General features: G+C 44.8%; 1 protein-coding gene across 1 annotated transcript in view; it reads left to right on the top strand.

Moving 5' to 3' along the window:
* Positions 1-20632, top strand: part of NAPB (NSF attachment protein beta) — a 236860-nt gene that overhangs the window by 203030 nt on the left and 13198 nt on the right. The window contains exons 9-10 of the mRNA XM_086927680.1: positions 4548-4616; positions 7521-7571. Of these exons, the coding sequence (XP_086783806.1) occupies positions 4548-4616; positions 7521-7571 (120 nt within the window). The remainder of the gene's footprint in view (positions 1-4547; positions 4617-7520; positions 7572-20632) is intronic.

The raw sequence follows: 20632 nt of genomic DNA, 5'->3' as shown, positions 1-20632 counted from the left end.
GGTTCATGATTATGTTTTGTCATGAATTTGTAACCAGGATTTTTCGCTACTCCTTTTGCATTCGCTTTCAAGTTATGCTTACCATTGTTTTTGTCATAAGTTTTTCTTCTGCTTCCTTGTTCTCTTTTCTATTTGTTCTTTGTGGGGAAGGGGAGAAGTTGTAGTGTGTAGCTTTTCTTGCTTTGCCTTGAGGCATCCTCGTGCTGTAGCCAGCACAAGGGAGTCTCGCCCTCTATGCATTTTTTAAAAATGGTTCCATGATCGGGCTCTGTTCTATGCGTGCCAGGATTATGTCAACGTTAATCAGTTGGCGGAGATCCTGGTGCGCAGCGGGAGCGCTTGGTCTTGGGAGCTTCACTTATTGGAAATAAATCCTGTTTACTTACCTCGTAGTCTTTCAGTCTCCTCATTACTTTAGTCTTCCATGCTGGGGCACCAAGGCTGCTACTGCTCTCATTCCAGGACTGTAGGACAGTAGGATTTGCTTTCATGGTTACTCCCACTTTTTGCTTGGTGTCAGAGTGTTTTTGACCTAGTCTGCTGGGATCCTACTAATTAGGACTCCTGCAACTGTGCTTTCTCCCCTAAATTGACATGGTAAGTTCTTTGGTACTTCCACAATTGGCTACTGGTGTACCCTTGTAAGTCACTCGTAACATGGTACTAAGGTACCAAGGGCATAGGTATACCAGGGGTCTCCCATGGGATGCAGCATGTATTGTGCCACCCATGGGAGTCCACTTAAACTGTGACTATATGCCTGCCACTACCGCCTATGTGAGTTGGTGCTTGCACTCCTCACAACAGATATAAATTTCCTTATTTCTGTGGTCACTGCTCTTAAAACCTATAAGTCACTCCTATGGCGGGCTCTTTAGATCTGGGGGCAAGGTGCTTGGTTAAAAGTGTGAGACTACCCCTGCATGAGCCGGACACCACTACAAACCCCGAGTCGATTCTCCAGGCTTTGTAAGTGCAGTCAGCCAATTTTAGACATAGGATGGACATAATTCATTACGAGATGTCTAACTATATTGTGCCTGCACCGAACCTGGTCATGTTTGGTACCCAGTGTTGTAAGTATGATCCCATGTACTGGGGGGCTCCTTAAGGGATCCCCCTGTAGTCCCGGTAACAGCCTTTCAGGGTCTGCCAACAAGCTAGTGCTGCTGCTAACCACAGACACGATTTTGTCCTCCTGCTGCTGAGCCAAGCTCGAGCAGGGGAAGGTAGAATAATAGGTTTCCTGTCACTGGGAGGTGTGACCACCTCCCAGAGAGGACTTAGTGTATTGAGCTTGGGTTAGGGCGCTTGCCAGGGCCACCAGACTGCTTTGAAGGGCACATTTGGTGCCCTTCTTGCATACTCCGGTTTGAACCAGCTCAGGGAGCCCTTGGTTCCCGCTCTGGCATGAAACTGGACAAATGAGATGGGAATATCCTCCCCTCTGTCCAGCCTTTCCTATAGGAAGAACACCAGATTTGTTCCAACCCTTTCCTTATGGCACTCACGGGCATTAGCCATGGGTGGGTCCTTAGTCATCATGGGACAAGACTCAACCCTGAAACTATGTCGCTTTTCAATCGTATGGACACTTGGGCTTTGTTGGACTTAGACTGGAACCAAGGCTGCACCAAGGAAGACTCCTGCTGCTCCTGGTCTCACTGTTCTTCCAGTATTCTTCGTCGTCTGTGTCTGTTCCTCTGCCAAGTTCTTCAACAGGCCTGCAGGCATCAAGGACACCCAAAGAAATCTCCTTTGGAGTGAAGGAGCTACTCCCCTTCATCTGCAGGCACTGCAACAAAGCTGACCGGTCTGCTGCTCCTGTCATCCTACAGACTTCCTGAGGCCCAGCAGCTCAGGTTGTGGTTCTACAACTCACTCGAGGCCTAACCTGTCCTCTTTGCAATTCTAAGGCTTGTATTCCTCTTCGAAACCGCTGGGACCAAATCCCTGTGCACTGCGTTAATTTGCCATTGCCAAGGCTTGTTGGCTCTGCACTCCAGAGATCTTCAGGCTACAAGAAGCTCCAGCCTCCACCACCTCTTTTTTCCAAGATTAGTGACCTCACCGCATCTTCCGTACTGTGGGCCTTCATCTTTGGTGAGCTGATGGAGGTCCTCTTGCGACTCCTGTGTCTTTGACCTGTGGGTCTTCCTGAGGGTCTTCTCTTGCTTCAGTGGGCTGCCCTGCTGGCTTGGGGCCTGCTCTGATTCTCCTGTGTTGGCTGGTTCCTTAGACCTTGCTGGTCTCAACGTTGCTCCTTTATCATCTTCCACGCTGGTTGCAGATACCAAGCCTTGTTGGTGCTCTAGTCGGACACTGACCATCTAGTCACCGACATCCAATGTGGGAAAGCTCATTCACGGCTCCTGGTCTTCCTCAGCATCTCCTGGCCCTCACAGCTGCAGTGACAAGGACATCATTGACTCCTCAGAACCTCCTGACGTTGGTAGGCATTGTGTCTCTGTTCCCCCTGGTCACCTCGGAGTGGCATAGAGTCTGTCCCTTCTGCTTGCAGGTTCTTCATTTCTAGAATTCACCCTTGGATTCCACTGGACTACTTCACATTCTTCTCCTGAGGCATCATATTTGAAGTCATCCATTGTTGTCTACGACAGGTTCTGACATCACTTCACCCCTATGCACCCAGCTTCCCTGGTGTAGGTAACCTGGTTCCTAGGGCATCCGCGTGTGGTGTTGCTCTCCAACATTCTGTCTTCCAAAGCGTTCTTCGAGGTCCTCTGGGAAGGGTTGTCCTTCTTCAAAACTGCAACAGTGACTACTCAATTGACTTCCATTGAACACGCAGCTGTGTTTCCACTTTGCACTCAGCCTCCGTGGGGTTCCTGGGTACTTACCTGGGGTGGTTCCTTGTGTTGCCGGCTCCTCTGGGTCTTCTGGTCAAAGTCCCATTCTCCTTTGCATTCCACTCTCCTTTGCATTCCACTTTCTTAGTATATGGTTTGGTGTCCCTCTAGAGACTCCTGTATGTTGTTCTACTTACCTGATTGCTTTTAAAGTGTTCTTGTGTATTGTGTTGATATATCCAGGTAGGAGATATACTAATGTGATAGTGATATTGTGTTGAACTGGTAAAACAAGCGGCTTAACACTCCTTCAAGATAAGCCTGGCACCATCTCTGCTCTGACTGCCTGGTGGCCTGACTGAATAAATACTTAGTTGGGCCTCTTGGAAGTTTTTGTCATGAACCCAAATCTCGGAATTGTCTGATTAGTGGTTGTTTAGAAGTAACCTGTTAACACTTAGAATCGTTTCCGGATCAGGTGACGAAATGTAACATAATCAGATAAGTCCAAAAACCAATAAAGCTTTCTCAACATCTAACTTATTTTAGGCAGGGAAGTGCCTTGCTGATATCAATTGGAGGCCCATAATGGAGGGCATAGGGGGATATGACTTGCTAGAAAGAAGGAAAGTAAAAAGTGGACCATTCAGGCCCCTGATGTAACATTCTCAATTTCACAAATTAGATGGTGGTGGTACAAAGATGAGGTTTAACATACACCCAGCAGGATGTAATTCCTCTCAGACAACTGGGATATCTCAAGTGAGTGAAAGAAGTTTAAATACACCAAGTCTTACCCCAAGAATCTTGACCTGGAATGGCTCGGCTACAAGACTGTTCACCAAGTCCATGAGTTTGGGTGCACTCTTTTCTGTACTCAACAGAGTCCAGTGCTTTCTAAACATAGGTTCCATACCAGTTCCAAATGATCAATTTACTACAGCCCTCTAAGCTCTTTACTGGCTTGCAGCTTTACACTGTGCCCCATTCGAAGCGCTCTGCATCACCCACTGAGCCATCCATGCCTCTGACCCAGTATTTTTACAGCACCAACTTCACAGCTATTGCCCAAGAAGGATCCTCACATCCAGAGTAGGTCTGCTTAGTATGACCTTTTCAGAAGGTTTTGCTTTGGTAGAATCTCGTTTGTGGTATGTAGAACCAAACTCAACATTAAGATACCTACACAATCACGTATACTTTCCAAAAGCAATAAAGCCTTACAGGTTTCCAACCAACTGAGCTTGGCACACAAACATGACCTTCCAGAGAAAATGATGCTACAAAATCAGACTTTTGAGATTAATAGGGAGATGGTATGTATAAACCAGGACGCCTGTAACGTAAACCCTTCAACATCACTGATGTGTATGCGCTGCACCAAGTCTGCAACGGAACAACCTGAATAACCCTTCCAGCTCTCACATGTGACACCCAACACTTAGGTCCCACAATATGTATGTATATTTATTCAGCCATGCAAATCAAGTTGAGGGGCATCCTCTTCCTATGCCCAAAACAGTGTTTTGGGTCACACAAGTGCTATATAGTGAAAGCCAAATGTTATGTTACAAGAGAATACAGTACTTGAATGGTTCTGTTCCAGAGAAAACGGTGTTGTTTTTTTTACTTCATAACTGAAAATATATTTACTTTTTAACATTTACATGTTAGTAAAAATACACGCCAGCTTACTATGGTAAGGTATATTTAGACGGTTGCTTTTGTTTATTACAGCTCGCAGTAGAAAAATATGAAGAAATGTTTCCTGCTTTTTCAGATTCAAGGGAATGTAAACTTCTGAAGGTGAGCACAACTCATCCAAAATGTATTTAAGCATTGACCTGTTGAGTAACCAATTTTTTTTTATAACACTAGGGAAAAAAACAAACCCTGGGGTTCACATTCTGTGGTCGCAAAGGCAATGCCAGATCTCGGATATGCAGCAGCTAATGGATTTCCTGTCAAGAAAGGGAATGGGAGCTCCTCCCAAATATTAGCTAATTTTTAACTAGAAAGGGTTGAATTACTCAGAAGTGCAATTCATTTTACATTCTGCATATTTAAGATTTAGTCATCATTTGCTGACAGCAAAGGTTTGTAAGTTTCCTTTCATAGACTTTAAACTGTGATCAACAAATGTCTTCACAACCACCTCAATATCTTTACTCATCGCAGTGCATCGAAACATGGGAAACCACCTCCATATGTTTCTGGCTTCCTGTGTGGACTGTAAAATCACCACAATCCGGTTATAAAACACATAAAACAGTGAGGGTTGACACGCTATAAGGAGTGACTTACTAACTTGACTTTTTAATGTATGGGACAAAAGGTAAGGAAAATCATTCAGGAGCAAATGCTTAGAGGTGAGAACTGGTGAGAACTGAAGGTCTAATTATTAATTCAGCACTCAAATGTTTGGAGGAAGAGCTGGCTATTAAATTGCTTTTGGAAATATTTTCTGTTTGTGGCATTGTGTAGATGAGACAAGAGAGGGTTAGAAAAGGAGGCTCTTGGAGGTGGTAAGACCGTTTCCCCAAACTGTTTATTCTTGATGGGAGCAGTGAAAGACTGTTCTGCTTGGCAGGTCAGATGGTTTCTAATGCATAAGGTGGACCTATAGTTTGGAGCAGAGCCATGCAATTGCATTAGGCAGATACTTTTGAAATCAATTCTTAAGATGCAAATTTTGGAGTGATGGTTAACCTTTATAGAGATCAATAGAGTAGTGTTGAAGATAACATCTACATTCCATTGAGTTGGTGAGAATGGAAGGAGTGCCCAGAGTAGTAGTAGTAGTAAATTCCTTTATTCGGCATAATTTACAACACCATAAAAAGTACACGTGTTAAAAAAAAAAACAAGGATAAAAACACATTAATAAATCATTACAGAGTCAATGAATCTGACAATCAATAGCTAAAAAACACAGCAGCAGAAATGTTGCCCAGAGAGTGAGGCTTAATTGAAGTAGTATATTTAGGTTTTACAACGCAAAATGTTTTTTGTATGAGACATATGAATTACATAAATATTGCACGCTTTCTTTCCTACATTATTTCTACATCTCACAATGATGATGCGTAAGATTCACATTCTGTGACATACATGGTACCATGCATATAGTCACTCATACTAATCAACAACCACTCATGTAAACCCCTATTATAAACAAAAAGTAAATCTCGTTGTCATAATTCAATGTTAATTACAGTCTCCGGATGAACAGACAAAAAACGTGCCGGAGAATTAACACAATATTGCCATTCCCACCATTTTGGCAGGCAAAACAACTGCAATTTTCTTCGATATGTTAAAACCAAATTAGAAATGTATGTGCAAACTGTACATGACATATGTTGTTGACCGCTTGAACAAACATGAAGACTCCAACTGGTAATTTGAGCACATGATAAATAGGTCATTTACCTTGGACATAACAACCTATTTCTCTTTGACTTAAAGAACATGCAAGTTGGTGTCTTGGAGTACGACTGGTTCATTAATACCATTAATTAAAACAGCGGTCCTAAAAAAGAATTATCACATTCTCTGAGGGCCACTCCCTTCTTTTTAAGCATTTATAAGTACAACTTCTAAACTGGCATCACAAATGAATGATTGTGACTCTTCTTACTGATGGTGATTAATACAGTCGGAGAGAGATGACCAGAAATGAGGGGCGAGAAGAATGAATAGGGATCACAGTAGGCACCCCCAGTGGCGTTTGTGTAGACTTCTCTAAGCAGGAGCTGGATATGTCTGAAGCAAGTATGTTTAATTGTTGTGTTCAGAGCAACTGTGCCGCAAGATGGTGGTATGTGGGTCTTGTGTGATACCTATTCAAAGAGAAAAAGTCACAATCATGGTAATAAGCCATACTCTGATACAGATGGCAGACTGGAGTTTGAGGAGACTGAGATTCAAGGTTGGGCATAATGACAATCACAGGTGAATGTTTTTTGTATGATTACTAATTCTGGCTGCCCTACTTTCCTTTAGGTAAGTAAGTTATATGCCTAATCAAATATATAGCTCTGATGGACCATTGCGTTTGAGTGTAATAACTTGTCTCCTTCATTTTGGAGTTCCAAACCCTCGACCACCTCTCACTGTTAGCGGTCATGTCTTGAAATGTATGAGCCAAGTGAACAAAAAGGTTTATTTGAATTCCTTTGGAAAGCAGTTGTACCCGGCAAAAGTACCCACCTTTGGTACTGCTGAGTGACCACTGACCATCCCAAAACCCAGGGCAAATGCCCCACTCAATCCTAGAATTGCAGTTATATGTGCTGAAGAGAATGAGCGTATTTTGTTACTTGTAGCTGCAGCTATCTGAACCGCATGGTATATGCAATCTATTATACTAATCTCCATATCTGCTTGCTTGTAACCTGTTTTTCACAACTTGTGATTTTCAACAAAGAAGAAGATAATGGAATAATTGCAAAGCCCATGTGGAGTGGGAAATGTTGGCATAGGAATTCTGCATATAATGTAAAATTACTTACATGTGGTTACACTGAAGTAGACAGCACAATATGCTGGAAAGAAGAAACCATATTTAGGATTGGCCCTTTTTTTATCTAGTTTCCTTCTAACTTATTAATAATGTATATAAAGCACAAATGCCTTTAAAAATTGATTCTAGAATGTCAACTCTACAATAAAATAACATGTAATTGTAAAATATGTTTTTTCTATTAGAAATTGCTTGAAGCACATGAAGAACAGAATATTGAAGCTTACACAGAGGCAGTAAGTAGCCATGGTCTTTATATGCTCTTTTGTGCAAGACAGTAACACCAACAAACAGTAGACAAACATTTACAGCTTGCTAAAATGTGAGATTATGGTAAATCCAACTCCTATATGAATATTTAATTTTTGGACGAAACTAAGAGCCCGATTCTGATGCGTTTTTTGAAAGATTCCTGACCTAATGGGTTTGGGAATGGTTTCCAAACGAATCTGATCGGGAGAGTCCACCCGACCGAGTACATTGCATCCGGATGCTTCCAGATACGATTTGGCTGGACTCCAATTGACTACAATGGGAGCCTTTGTTCCGACTGACTGTATAGGCTCCCATTGAAGAAAGGGGTAGCTGAGGAATATCAGGCACCCTGTTGCGGGCACCCCCTGGTGCCTGCCAAACTGTGCATGACTGATAAGGGAAGATTCATGGGCCCGATTGGGAAGGCTCCAGTTGCAGGGGGGCCCACAAGTCTGAGTCTGACTGCCGATTCGAGTCAGACGGCACGATTCAGCAAGGCTGTCCAAACCCAGCATCGTACTCTGTCGCTTGGAAACGCGGCCCGTAAAGACGTACAATTCTGCTCCGTTCGGCTCGGGCATTCCAAATGCCATCAAGTTTGGATTGGGATATTCCAAACGTCTAACTCGCATCATACTCCGTCGGTTGGAAACATTTCCAAGTCTGTTGGAAAGACATATTCCCGATTCGATTTGGACGGAGCAAATGCCTTTAGGAGGCCTTCCTAACCGCATCAGAATCAGGCTCACAGAAGGAATGTAGCCACAGCCGGTAAATCTAATTAATTTTGTTTATCCATAAAAGGGATGAACAGAATAGACTAGGTGTGGTGTATGACAAGGGTCGTCCATGTCAAATTTGCTGTTTAACATTCAAAAATACCCTCCTTGAATATACTCAAACCACTTTTAATTCCAGATGCACACAGATAACCCAGATATTAATTTGACTGAAGTACAATTCTGTACCCACATCTTCTCAGATTGCATGGCCCAAATTTCTACATCTGGCTAAGGAAAATGTTTCGTTAACTGATCGGATCAGTAAGCTAATGAACAGATTTCCTAATTTTTCAGACAACGCAGTGCAGTATTCGGATTTACCGAGCAGTGCCATATCTTGGAAAATTGGTCTGCTGGTGGAGTAATTCCATGTGCTAAATCATAAACACGTTTCTTTGCCTGATGCACAACGTCACATCATGGTGCAGAGATCACTGTGTGTTATCTACCAGTACAAATTACTATGCACAGAACACATCAGACTACTCAAGTGCATTGGATGTTTCCTGTGCCCTGCAGCACACATGGAGATGTTGTTTTTTTACAGAAATGAGCTTGTTTCCCCTTGCTTGTGCCTGTTTCATGTAGGCTTTAGTGTTTGATAAAAAGCATCAAGTTTTCTTAATAGATCACCTTTTGCGCTGGATAGCAAATAGCATGCTATACGCTGCACTAGTAGAAAGACTTAATAAATATGGGCCTTGGTGAACTATTTGTTGGAAGCAACTGAACCACTAGACCTGAGAAGAGCACTCCATCTTGGTAGACAAAGCTAATACCTTTATATTAAATTACATTTGACTTAAAATACCCAGAAATCTCTTCATTATTGAGCCATTGCCAACATTATTTATACTGCCTTATCCTAAAGCATGTCGAGAAAATACAATTAATTGCAAGTAACCCAATATATGTGCACGCACTCTGCCAGAACTTTTTTGAACATCTACTATAGACGACCAATAGAGAATTTTGTATTTGTTTTTACAAAGTTGCTTATATTTTATTGTGGCTCTCAAACAGACAAACATAAATCTTGCAGTACTACTGCAAAGAAGTGTTGTTTTGTGACTGTCTTTAAATGGGCGACTTTGTACAGATAAATAGATAATTTTAGCAAGTTTTAATGCATTTTAGAACAATCACTGAATAATATGCACTGGTTCTTCTGGAGGAGTATATCAGCAAAGGACCAAGTCTGCAAGGATAATAAACATGTTGACTCTGGTAGTGGTGCTGTTCCCTACAGTGGTGGGGAGCACAGCGTGTTGTTAGAATACCCCTCACACACCAACAGGCCCCTTTGTGTCATTCTACCATCATTGGGGTCTTCGCACCCCTCTACGGAATGCGGCGTGCTACGACTAACGGCTGCGTAGGATGTATTATTTTTTTTAACATCACGTTTTCACCACCTCACCACTCACACTTAACTACTCTCCACACACCGACACATAATACATCTGAAGTGCTCCTACGCAGCCGTTAGTCGTAGCACGCCGCATTCCGTAGAGGGGTGCGAAGGCCCCAATGATGGTAGAATGACACCAAGGGGCCTGTTGCTCCCCACCACTGTAGGGAACAGCACCACTACCAGAGTGGATTCTATTTTGTTTATGTGAATCATCTGGGGAGAACGAATCCACTTTTTTCTCCCTCCCTCCTTTGTTACAAATATGTAATAAACATGTTGGTCAGAGGCATTAATTGTGTGAGCTTTCTATAAACATTATTCCTAAAGGACCATCTTAGTTGGTGAAAGAGGCCCTTAATGTTGCTCCCTGTAGCTCTCCTAAATATATTAATACTAGCCATAACCAAATGTACACACTGGACACGCCCTTCACCAAAATATAATCTGCTGCTGCTCTAGATTCATGTGAGTGATTTATTTTACCTTTAATTTTCATAAATTTGACATTTCTGTGATGCAGTCATATATGATAAGCTAGGCACATGGTTCCATATATGGGACTCCTGTATCTCATATCTAGGGATAGCAGACAAGCACAGGGGTTCTGACTAGCACCTGAATCTCTCCTAATATCCAAATAGATATTGTGTACTCTCCAGCTCAGTTCCCTTATTTATGTGGCTTGCGCCTCTTTCCTTTATCTCATTTTATATTTTATATCTAATCTCGTTTGCCTCATCCTATTTTGTATCTAATCTTTTCTGCCTCACTCCTAAATTTTCTTTCTAATTGTGCTTTTCTTTGTCTTCTGAATAACCCCCTGCTCCCCTCTTGACTGTCTGGTTCCTCTCTCCAACCTCATCTGTATCAAGCTCTTCTGACACTATAATGTATTTTGTAATTTAGTTTCTCCCTCAACCAGCTTGTCTCTTCCCACGCTGTTGGATGCTGTTGCCTTCCCTTTAATCTATTGAAATGTCTCAGCACCCTGCTTCATTTTTTTATGACTTAGTGTCCACACTTATCTGGCTTATATCCCACTGCATTCTGTAATACAGTGTGCGCCACACTACCCCCTCAAACTTCTTGTGCTTTGCTGTATTGTCATTTGTTGTACCTCTTTCCACTCTGTCTTTCTCTCTTTCTGTGCATTGATCCCCTCGCTCACCTCGCTTGTCCCCTGCTCATTTCTCATCTGGTTTCAAACTCGCTACCCTAAGATACCTCTTGCACCTCACCCCTTATCCTATCCCACTTTGCAATCATTCTTCTGTCTTGTATGTTGCCCCGTCTCTTATCCTTCATGTCCCTTCACTCTCATGCATGTAACACCTTTCGAATCCTTCCTTTTCTCCTCCAGGGGATCCTCATCAATAGTCATAAGCATTAGAATATTCCCGCCCATGCGCGGGACCCCGGAAACACTATATTATATGTGCCCCACATATATATATACATACATATATATATATAAATAATATATATATAAAAACAAGCAATAGCAGCCAAATCACATTAGAGCTGAAATATGCTATGAATAATTTCCACCATACATGTATAATAAGCATTAGAAACATGAGAAACAACACCAAAGTTTGTTTAGAAACTGTTTTAATGCTCAGAAAGCAGTAGAAATTCTCATAAGTCACTGGAAGCATAGGAAGCTCCCAGGCTGCATTGCAAACACACAGTCTAAAAAGACTGAAAAGCTAACCTGTAGCTGAATAGCAATAAACTGACACCGTGCCTTTAAGGCACTCATGACCCCCTGTATCCCATCATGCCCCAGGGGTGACAGTTAGGTCAGTTGTTCTTTCCGGCTCCTTCAGAGAAGGACCCTGGTTACACAGCTTCACTATTTTTCTGGTTTTTGACAGAAAAATACTTCATTTTTGACAACTTTTACTCTTACTTCGACATTTAACATCTAGTCAAGTAAGATACTGCTTGTTTCAGTCAGTTTAGTGAACATTTTCTTCTGAGAATGCCTTCACTCTTTGACAACTGTCCTTCTTGTGGCAACAAGAAGGCAAAATCAGACAACCACGACGTCTGCATCCTATGTCTGCCTGAAGATCATGATCCAGGCACCTGTCCACATTGTGAGCACCTGTCAGGAAGAACTCTCAAAGACAGGGAGAGGATTCGAATTTATGGCCTTGCTCACAGGGCTTCAAGAGGAAGATCACCGGTGAAGAAGGGCTCCAAGAAGGTTCATACATCTTCTAAAAAGAAGTCTTCATACCCTTCAACTTCAGCGTCGGGCTCGGCGCTGAGAGAAGAACCACAGGTGGAGTTTTCCTCTTCAAAACTACCGTCGACGGCGGGCTCGCCGTCGAAGAGAAGACCAGGTACGTCGACGACGTCGAAAGATCCAGCTCCTTCGTCGAAATCCCCTCCGCCGACGTCAACCGGGCGACGATCGGCATAGAGGAAGGCGACTCCGCCTCCGTCAACCATGCGACGGTCTGCGTCGAGATCCATTACCCCTCCGCCGTCGTCAACCAGGCGACGACCGGCGTCGAGGGAGGTCACTCCGCCTTCGTCAACCAGGCGACGACCGGCGTCGAGAAGTGTGACCCCTCCGCCATCGTCCAAGAAGCGGCACTCAGCGTCGAGGACCAAGACCCCTCCCCCATCGACAGTAGCTCGTCGATCGGCGTCGAGGACGCAGTCTCCGTCAGTGCAGCGTCGGCGCTCGGCGTCGAGGGTGCCCAATACCCCTCCGCCGTCGTCGCACAGGCACTCGACGTCGAGACAGAGAACTCCGTCGACGGCCGACCATCGCCGTTCGACGTCGAGGCAGAGAGCTCCGTCGACGACAGGACATCGTCGTTCGACGTCGAGACAGAGAAATCCGTCGACGGCCGGTCATCACCGTTCGACGTTGAGACAGAGGACTCCGTCGATGGCTACTCATCACCGCTCGACGTCGAGAGACTACAGACCCTCTCATGGACTTTCGAGGTCGAGATTGTTTGATCCTCCGACTCCTCGAAGGCGTTCGACGGCGAGAGAAGAACGCTCGACGTCGAGGCATTCAGATGCAATCATGGTGACGGAGTCTGCTTCTCATCATTCATCTTTTCGGTCCTCTGGCTCCTCAACTGAACCTTCAAGGTCCAGAAGCCCTGTACACAGATCTCCTGAGCGTCGACCAGATCCGTTGGCCGAGCGAATCAGGTTGTCACCTAGATGGTACAAATCTTTGGACCATTGGCGAGATTCTGGGGCTACCAAGCGTATGCAGGAATATGCCAGCCCACACCACAGGTCTCCGCTTCAGGATCTGGTGGAGGAGATGGACAGGCGTAGTCCTCCCAGGCGCAAATCCCCTGTGAGACCACCCACCAAATCGCCCAGAAGATCCCGATCTCCTAGAAGGGAACCTCGAATGGAAGGTCGGATCAGGTCTCGCTCTCCTAGGGGCACATCGCCCGTGAGATCACCAGCCAGATCTCCCAGAAGATCCCGATCTCCTAGAAAGGAACCTCGGACAGAAGATCGGATCAGATTTCGCTCTCCTAGACGGGAGGAGCGTTCAAAAAGGTCACGGGAGCGGAGACACATCGCTCACCGTAGACGTCGACGTACTCCGTCTACTTCCTCTAACTCTTCTACCAGATCGTCCAAGAGGGACTACTCCCCTACGTTGACGGACAGTCCTGCGTCCAGGTCCTCCCCAGTGGATGACATTGGCACGTATCTGGATGCACTGCAAAGAGGAGCACTTAAACTGAACATCGAGATGTCTGTCCCTCAAGTAACAACGACAGTCATTTTTGAAACTTTACACAAGAAAGCCATCTCCCGGCCTCTGCTGCCTTTAGTCCCGGGGATTATGGATCCTGTCAAGGAGGTTTTCCTAACCCCAGCAGCAATCAGAGCGGTACCAGCCCGCATTCAGAAGAAGTACAAACCGGCGGCTTCTGACCCGGTGTTTGTAAAATCTGACCCTCCAGCAGACTCTGTGATTGTGGCAGCGGCGAGGAAGACACATGCGGTTGCTGGTTCCTCTTCAGTCCCGCCAGATAAGGACAGCAAAACCCAAGACTCCTGGGGTCGAAAGGTTTGCAACTCAGCTGCTACCACTCTTAAGGTTGCTAGTGCAGCTGCGCTTCTGGGTCGATATGACAGAGCCTTATGGGACTCGATGGAAAGATTCAAAGCCAAGCTGCCAAAAGAGGACCAACAGGACTTTGAAGAGACTGTTACAGAGGGGTGTCTGGTGGCGAATCAGATGATAAGCACGGCTGCGGATGGGGCAGTACTTTCGGCTCATTCCTATTCCCATGGAGTTTGTGCCAGAAGATCGGCCTGGTTGCGCCTTACAGGTCTGAAACCGGATGCTCAGCATCGGATTCTAAATCTTCACTTTTCGGGTTCCGCTCTCTTCGGAGAACATGCGGACAAAGAGATGACCCAAATGAAGACTAAGCTGGATACGGTGAAGGCGGTGGGCTTGGAGAAGAAAAAAGAATTCAAGCGCCGCTTCAAGACCAACAGGGGGAAGAGGGGCTCAACAGAGGGTTCAAACCCCTGAGTGGTCCCAAAATAAAACTCAAGGGAAACCCCAGTTTCGAGGCAAGCCCAGCAGAGGTAGAGGAGGTCACCAACAGTCCTCCAACACCACAAGAGGAGGAAAGGCCTGAACAGAGGCTTCCTCTGGCGCCGTTGCCCACTCCATTGGGAGGAAGTGCTTCGCAACACCTGGCAGAGTGGGTAAGCATCACAAGAGATCAGTGGGTGCTGAATATACTGCGCAATGGATACAGGATACGTTTCCATGCTCTTCCGAAGAGCATCCCTACAAAGAACTCTTGCCCTCACCAGCTAAGCTTGCTCCGACGAGAGGTGATAATCCTACTGCAAAAAAGAGCGATAGAGGAGGTTCCTCCCGCGCTAAGAGGAAAGGGAGTTTACTCCAGATATTTCCTTGTCCCCAAAAAAGATCAGGAGGACAAGTTCAGACCAATACTCGACCTAAGACTATTAAACAAAGTCATCGTCAAAGAAAAGTTCCGCATGTTAGCGCTTCACCAAATATGTCCACATCTTCAAGCCGGAGATTGGATGTGTTCGGTGGATCTGCAAGATGCGTACTTTCACATCCCGATTGCGCAACAACATCGCAAGTACCTGAGGTTTGTCGTAGGGAACAAACACTACCAGTACAAGGTGTTACCCTTCGGTCTCAAGTCCGCACCACGAGTCTTCACCAAATGCATGGCAGTGGTGGCGGCTTTTCTTCACAAGAAGGGTCTCTTCATTTACCCATACCTGGACGACTGGCTCCTAAAAGGTCCATCTCCGGTACAAGTAACACACGATCTGCAATTGTGCCTGCACCAGCTACGCAGACTCGGCCTCCATGTGAACCTGGAGAAGTCAGTCCAGCGGCCTACACAGTCCATCCACTACCTAGGCTCCGTTCTGGACACAAGCTTGGGAAAAGCGTTTCCTTCGGAGGAGAGACTTTTTTCCATGAGTCAGAAATGTGAGATTCTGCTAGAGTCTCGGCTTCCAACAGCCCGACAAGTAGCATCTCTACTGGGGTCCATGGCGTCCTGCATTTTTCTCATCCCAAACGCCAGGCTGAGAATGCGTCCTCTACAACAGGCTCTGGAGGATCAGTGGGACCAAGCGACAGGGCGCTGGGAAGATCGAATCACTCTTTCCCAGGCGACGAAAGAGGCCATCAAATGGTGGACTCGGAGAAAGAATGTGATGGTGGGGGTGCCGTTTCACCAACCCGTTCCTTCCCAGTCTATAGTGGCGGATGCCTCCCTGCAAGGCAGGGGAGCACACATGGGTCCGCTTCAGATTCAAGGCCAGTGGTCTGCGCAGGAACAGACATACCACATCAACATGCTGGAACTCAGAGCGGTATTCCTGGCTCTCAAAGCTTTCCTACCAGCGATCGAATCCAACTCAGTCCTAGTTCAGACGGACAATACGACCACCATGTTCTATCTGAACAAACAAGGAGGCACAAGATCTCGCCCACTCTCTCAAGAGGCTCAGACAATCTGGCATTGGCTTCTCTCTCTCTCTCGGTCTCACAGTAGTGGTAGTGCACCTTCCAGGCGAGTTGAACGTCAAAGCAGATGCACTCAGCAGGCACTTCGAAGATCAGCCAGACTGGGTGCTAAACGACGAAGTAGTAGAAGAGCTTTTTCGTTGCTGGGGTCGTCCATCCATAGACTTGTTTGCAGACGGCAAAAACACCAAATGCCACGCCTTCGCGTCCAGGTTCCACCGGCCAGGAATGCAGGGGAACGCTCTAATGATGGATTGGGCAGGGATGTTCGCATATGCGTTTCCTCCCATAGCGCTGATTCCGAGAGTAGTTTCCAAGCTCCTCAGGTCGAACATGGAAATGATCCTGATTGCTCCGGATTGGCCTCGGCAGTGGTGGTATCCGGACCTTCTACATCTGTCTGTGTGTCCACACAAACGGCTCCCTTGCAGGCCGGACCTGTTGAGCAAGATGAACGGGAGGATAATGCATCCCAACCTCCCATCATTGAACCTAACAGCATGGCTCCTGAGGTCCTGCAATATGGACATTTGAACTTGCCTCCCGAATGCATGAACATTTTAAAGGAGGCTAAGAGACCTTCCACAAGAGCATCCTATGCATTCAAGTGGAAAAGATTTTACTTGTGGTGTAGAGATCATCACTTGGATCCGACCAAGGGGCAGGAGGACGTCATCTTACCATACCTCCTTTCCCTAGCAACTGCTGGTTTAAAGTACACTTCAATTAGAGTGCATTTGTCAGCTATTGTAGCATACAGAAAATCACCTGATCAGATGTCTTTCTTTCAGGTTCCAGTGGTTAAGGACTTCCTCCAGGGGTTGAAGAAGGTGTATCCCCCTGTGCGAAATCCTTCTCCTCCTTGGGAATTAAACCTGGTTCTATCCAGGTTAATGTCACCTCCTTTCGAGCCCATCCACAAAGCTTCCTTGCAACATCTCTCTTGGAAGGCGGCTTTTTTGGTGGCGATTACCTCTGCGCGCAGAGTAAGTGAAATACAAGCGCTCTGTGCGAAGGAACCATATACTATTTTCCACCACAACAGAGTAGTCCTAAGGGCTCACCCATCTTTCTTGCCTAAGGTCATTTCTGATTTTCATATAAATCAGTCTATTTCCCTCCCTTCCTTTTTTCCAAATCCTATGACCCCAGCCGAGCGGTCACTTCACTCCTTAGATCTTAAGAGAGTGCTTAAGTTTTATTTGGAAAAGACTAAAGGGATTAGGAAAACGGACCAACTGTTTGTGAACTATGGCTCAATGAGAACAGGTTTTCCAGCGGCCAAGAGGTCCATCTTCAGATGGATTGTCTCGTGCATTAAATTGGCCTATCAGCTAGCAGGCAAACCTTTGTTGATGTCTCCAAAAGCGCATTCCACTAGAGGGAAGGCCGCTACAGTAGCTTTCTTGCATGACATTCCAATGTCGGAAATTTGCAAGGCTGCAACCTGGAAATCAGTGCATACCTTCACGAGGCATTACTGCCTCGAATCTGATTCCAGGGCCGATACTCAAGTAGGGCAAGCCTCCTTGAGGAATCTGTTTGGGTAGTCTATAGTCTACTCGGACTTATTGATGAGATTACTGTCTTATCATTCCTTTGCCCGCAGGGATGAGGAGAGGCTCGCTACTCTATTCTAATGCTTATGACTATTGATGAGGATCCCCTGGAAGAGAAGGATTAGTTACTTACCTGTAATCCTAGTTCTCTTCCAGGGGTATCCTCATCAAAGTCATAAGCAACCCTCCTGCCTCCCTGGGCAAAGGATACTCTTTAATAAGGAGATATTGTTAACCTATTTGTTACTGGGTTTGTTTTTCAGTCTCCGAAAAGAACAACTGACCTAACTGTCACCCCTGGGGCATGATGGGATACAGGGGGTCATGAGTGCCTTAAAGGCACGGTGTCAGTTTATTGCTATTCAGCTACAGGTTAGCTTTTCAGTCTTTTTAGACTGTGTGTTTGCAATGCAGCCTGGGAGCTTCCTATGCTTCCAGTGACTTATGAGAATTTCTACTGCTTTCTGAGCAATAAAACAGTTTCTAAACAATCATTGGTGTTGTTTCTCATGTTTCTAATGCTTATTATACATGTATGGTGATTTGGCTGCTATTGTTTGTTTTTATTTGTATATTATTTATATGTATATATATATATATATATATATATATGTGGGGCACATATAATATAGTGTTTCCGGGGTCCCGCGCATGGGCGGGAATATTCTAATGCTTATGACTTTGATGAGGATACCCCTGTAAGAGAACTAAGATTACAGGTAAGTAACTAATCCATCTCTCTTCTGCCCCAGTTGCCTGTCTCATCCATCTTGTTCATAATTGCCCTCGATCATCTGGCTGGTGGTACACTCCACTCTGTCATTTGTATTTGGTCTTGTCTATTTTCTCATTAACTGCATGAATATCTGTCTTCTCACACCTGTCTTTTGCTTAGCACACTTGTCTTTTGCTTAGATCATTTTGCTTGGCCCTGGCTCCTCCATCCTATGTGACAAAGCTATCATCCACCTTCTCGCTAATCTAACTTGTCGTGCTCCCCTTTCCTATCCGATTTGTGCTTCACTGGCTTCATCTATTTTGCTTCAGGTATTTCTCCCACTTGCTGCCACATTTTACTTTCTCATCCGTGCCTTGGTCCCCACTCATCCATCTGGATACCATTTAATTATTTTATCCGTATTATCCCTTAATCTTCTATTGTGTTTCCCATTCTCCTCCATTGTGCACCTTGATCCTCCTGTGCCAATAGTATTCCTTGGTGATCTGTTGTATGCGTTGGCAAAAAAGAAAATGCAAGGCAACAGACTTTCCTCATTTGTGCACCCAGGATCTTATCTGTGAAGTCCAACCTCAACTCTACTAGAGTTTATGAAAGAGTTAATACTGCATTACACACAGTAACAGTCAACACATGTTCTTCTATTGGAGTTTCTGAGAGAAACCTCAGATTCACTTCTTCAACAGAATACAACAAGGTTTCCAGGACTGGCAGCTGTTGCTACCTCTTACTGGCATACCATCAACTTATACAGTCACAAAAATGCGTGCTTCACAAACCTCTAATACCTGCAACGGAATGAGGTATGTATAGATAGATACTCACTGAAAAAACAAAGGTTAAAGTGACGCTGGAGTTAGGTGAAAAGTTCAGTGACAATGTGATGTTTTAAACCAAACAAAATACTGAAATTCACCAGTTATAGTTCTCTAGTAACGATAAGTCATGCCCTAAAGTAACTATAACTCACACCCCAGCCATGCACAGTGTTATCATCAATTGTGTAATTTCTGATATTGCAGTGAAGTCAAAAGATGTCATGAGTGATGTAATGTGGGATAATTAGCTGTGCATGGAGAGCGCATGAGTTATAGTTCCCTTAGGACACAAGTTATAGTTACTAGAGAACTATAACTGGTGAATTTCAGTGGTTTTTTTGGTTTAAAACATTATGTTGTAACTGAAATGTTCACCTTGTTATAACATTACTTTAACCTTTGTTTTCTTTCAGTGGATGTGTAGGTTATTTTTATCAAAAGTTATATTTTATTGCTATATGTAAAGGCAGTTCCCTTGTGCAGTCACACAACCTTTGGTTGTCGACAGTGTGTGGGTTGTGCCAACTCCTCCCCCCTCTGAAAATGGCCTGTGGCAGTGCCTGGCATAGGGTTGGCCTTAGGACCTGACTTGTGGCCATGCCCTGTATTCAGCCCCTTGCTAGCAGTAAACCCCACGCCATGCACGTCCATCTGGTATGCAGTGTGCAGTTGACCTTGCAGGGCCTGGCTGCACTCGGGTATACTTACTGACTTCGCAAAAAAGTCATAACCCCAAAACATTAAAAGTTAGCCTACTATCATCTTTCTACAAAAAACACCTATATCTTTAATCTATGTATAGATCAGTAATTCACACAATGCAATCTTTTTATAATAGTGATTATTATAAAAATGTTTAATAAAGATTATTTTTTTAAAACATGTCTGAGTCTTTCAAATTAGTTTTTACTGTTGCATTTTGTGGGCTGAAAATATTAAAAGAAGGAGTCGTAGACATATTTTTTTGTGATAAAACTAGCATGTAACATTTTTTGGTCCCGAAAATGGTATCATAAAAACATCTGGAAGAGGACTTTGCACTCCAGCTGGGGCGCTTTTAAAAAATGCGGTATGCTCACTAGGTCATGGTTTGAATCACCCAGAAGACGTACTGTTTTTTTTTTACTAGTTTTGCTGTGAGGCTGCTTCACTTTCTGAAGCACCTCACAACATTAGAAAAATGCTAGGTGGGGCGTAAGCATAAAAATATTGTTTATTATAATGCCTTGGGACATTATGGGGAGCTCCTTCTTAGGTGCAGTGAATTATAAATGGTGGGGGGGGGAGGGGGGCACTGATCTAAAAGGTCCCCTCTATCCATTCTGCAAACATTTGGGTATGGGGCTCTCACAGGGGGCATCAGTGGTGCAGTCCATGGACAGAGTGCAGGCCACGGATCACCCCAAGGGGGCTGTCAACAGCCAGCAATACCCCTGCCCATTGGTCAGCAAGGCCAAAGAGATCTGACCCAGGGGCCGTGGACCAAATGTTCACGTTTCTGCAGAGGCAATGGTATTACTCGAGCACGAGACTTCATTAGCCAGCCTGGGGTCAATTGACTCTGGTCTGTTTCGGAGTGAAACGCTGCTCCAAGGTGTAAAACTTGCACGCTACTTTCCCCAGGGAGTGTACCCTCTTTTCAGATCAAAAAAGTGCAGGGCTTTCAGAGGGCCAAACGGTCCTTGAAGCT

The sequence above is a fragment of the Lissotriton vulgaris genome, chromosome 6 (genome assembly GCF_964263255.1).
Source record: "Lissotriton vulgaris chromosome 6, aLisVul1.2, whole genome shotgun sequence".
Taxonomy (NCBI): Eukaryota; Metazoa; Chordata; class Amphibia; order Caudata; family Salamandridae; genus Lissotriton; species Lissotriton vulgaris.
Note: the sequence above shows the minus strand (reverse complement) of the source record. Positions and strands in the feature narration are given on the sequence as shown.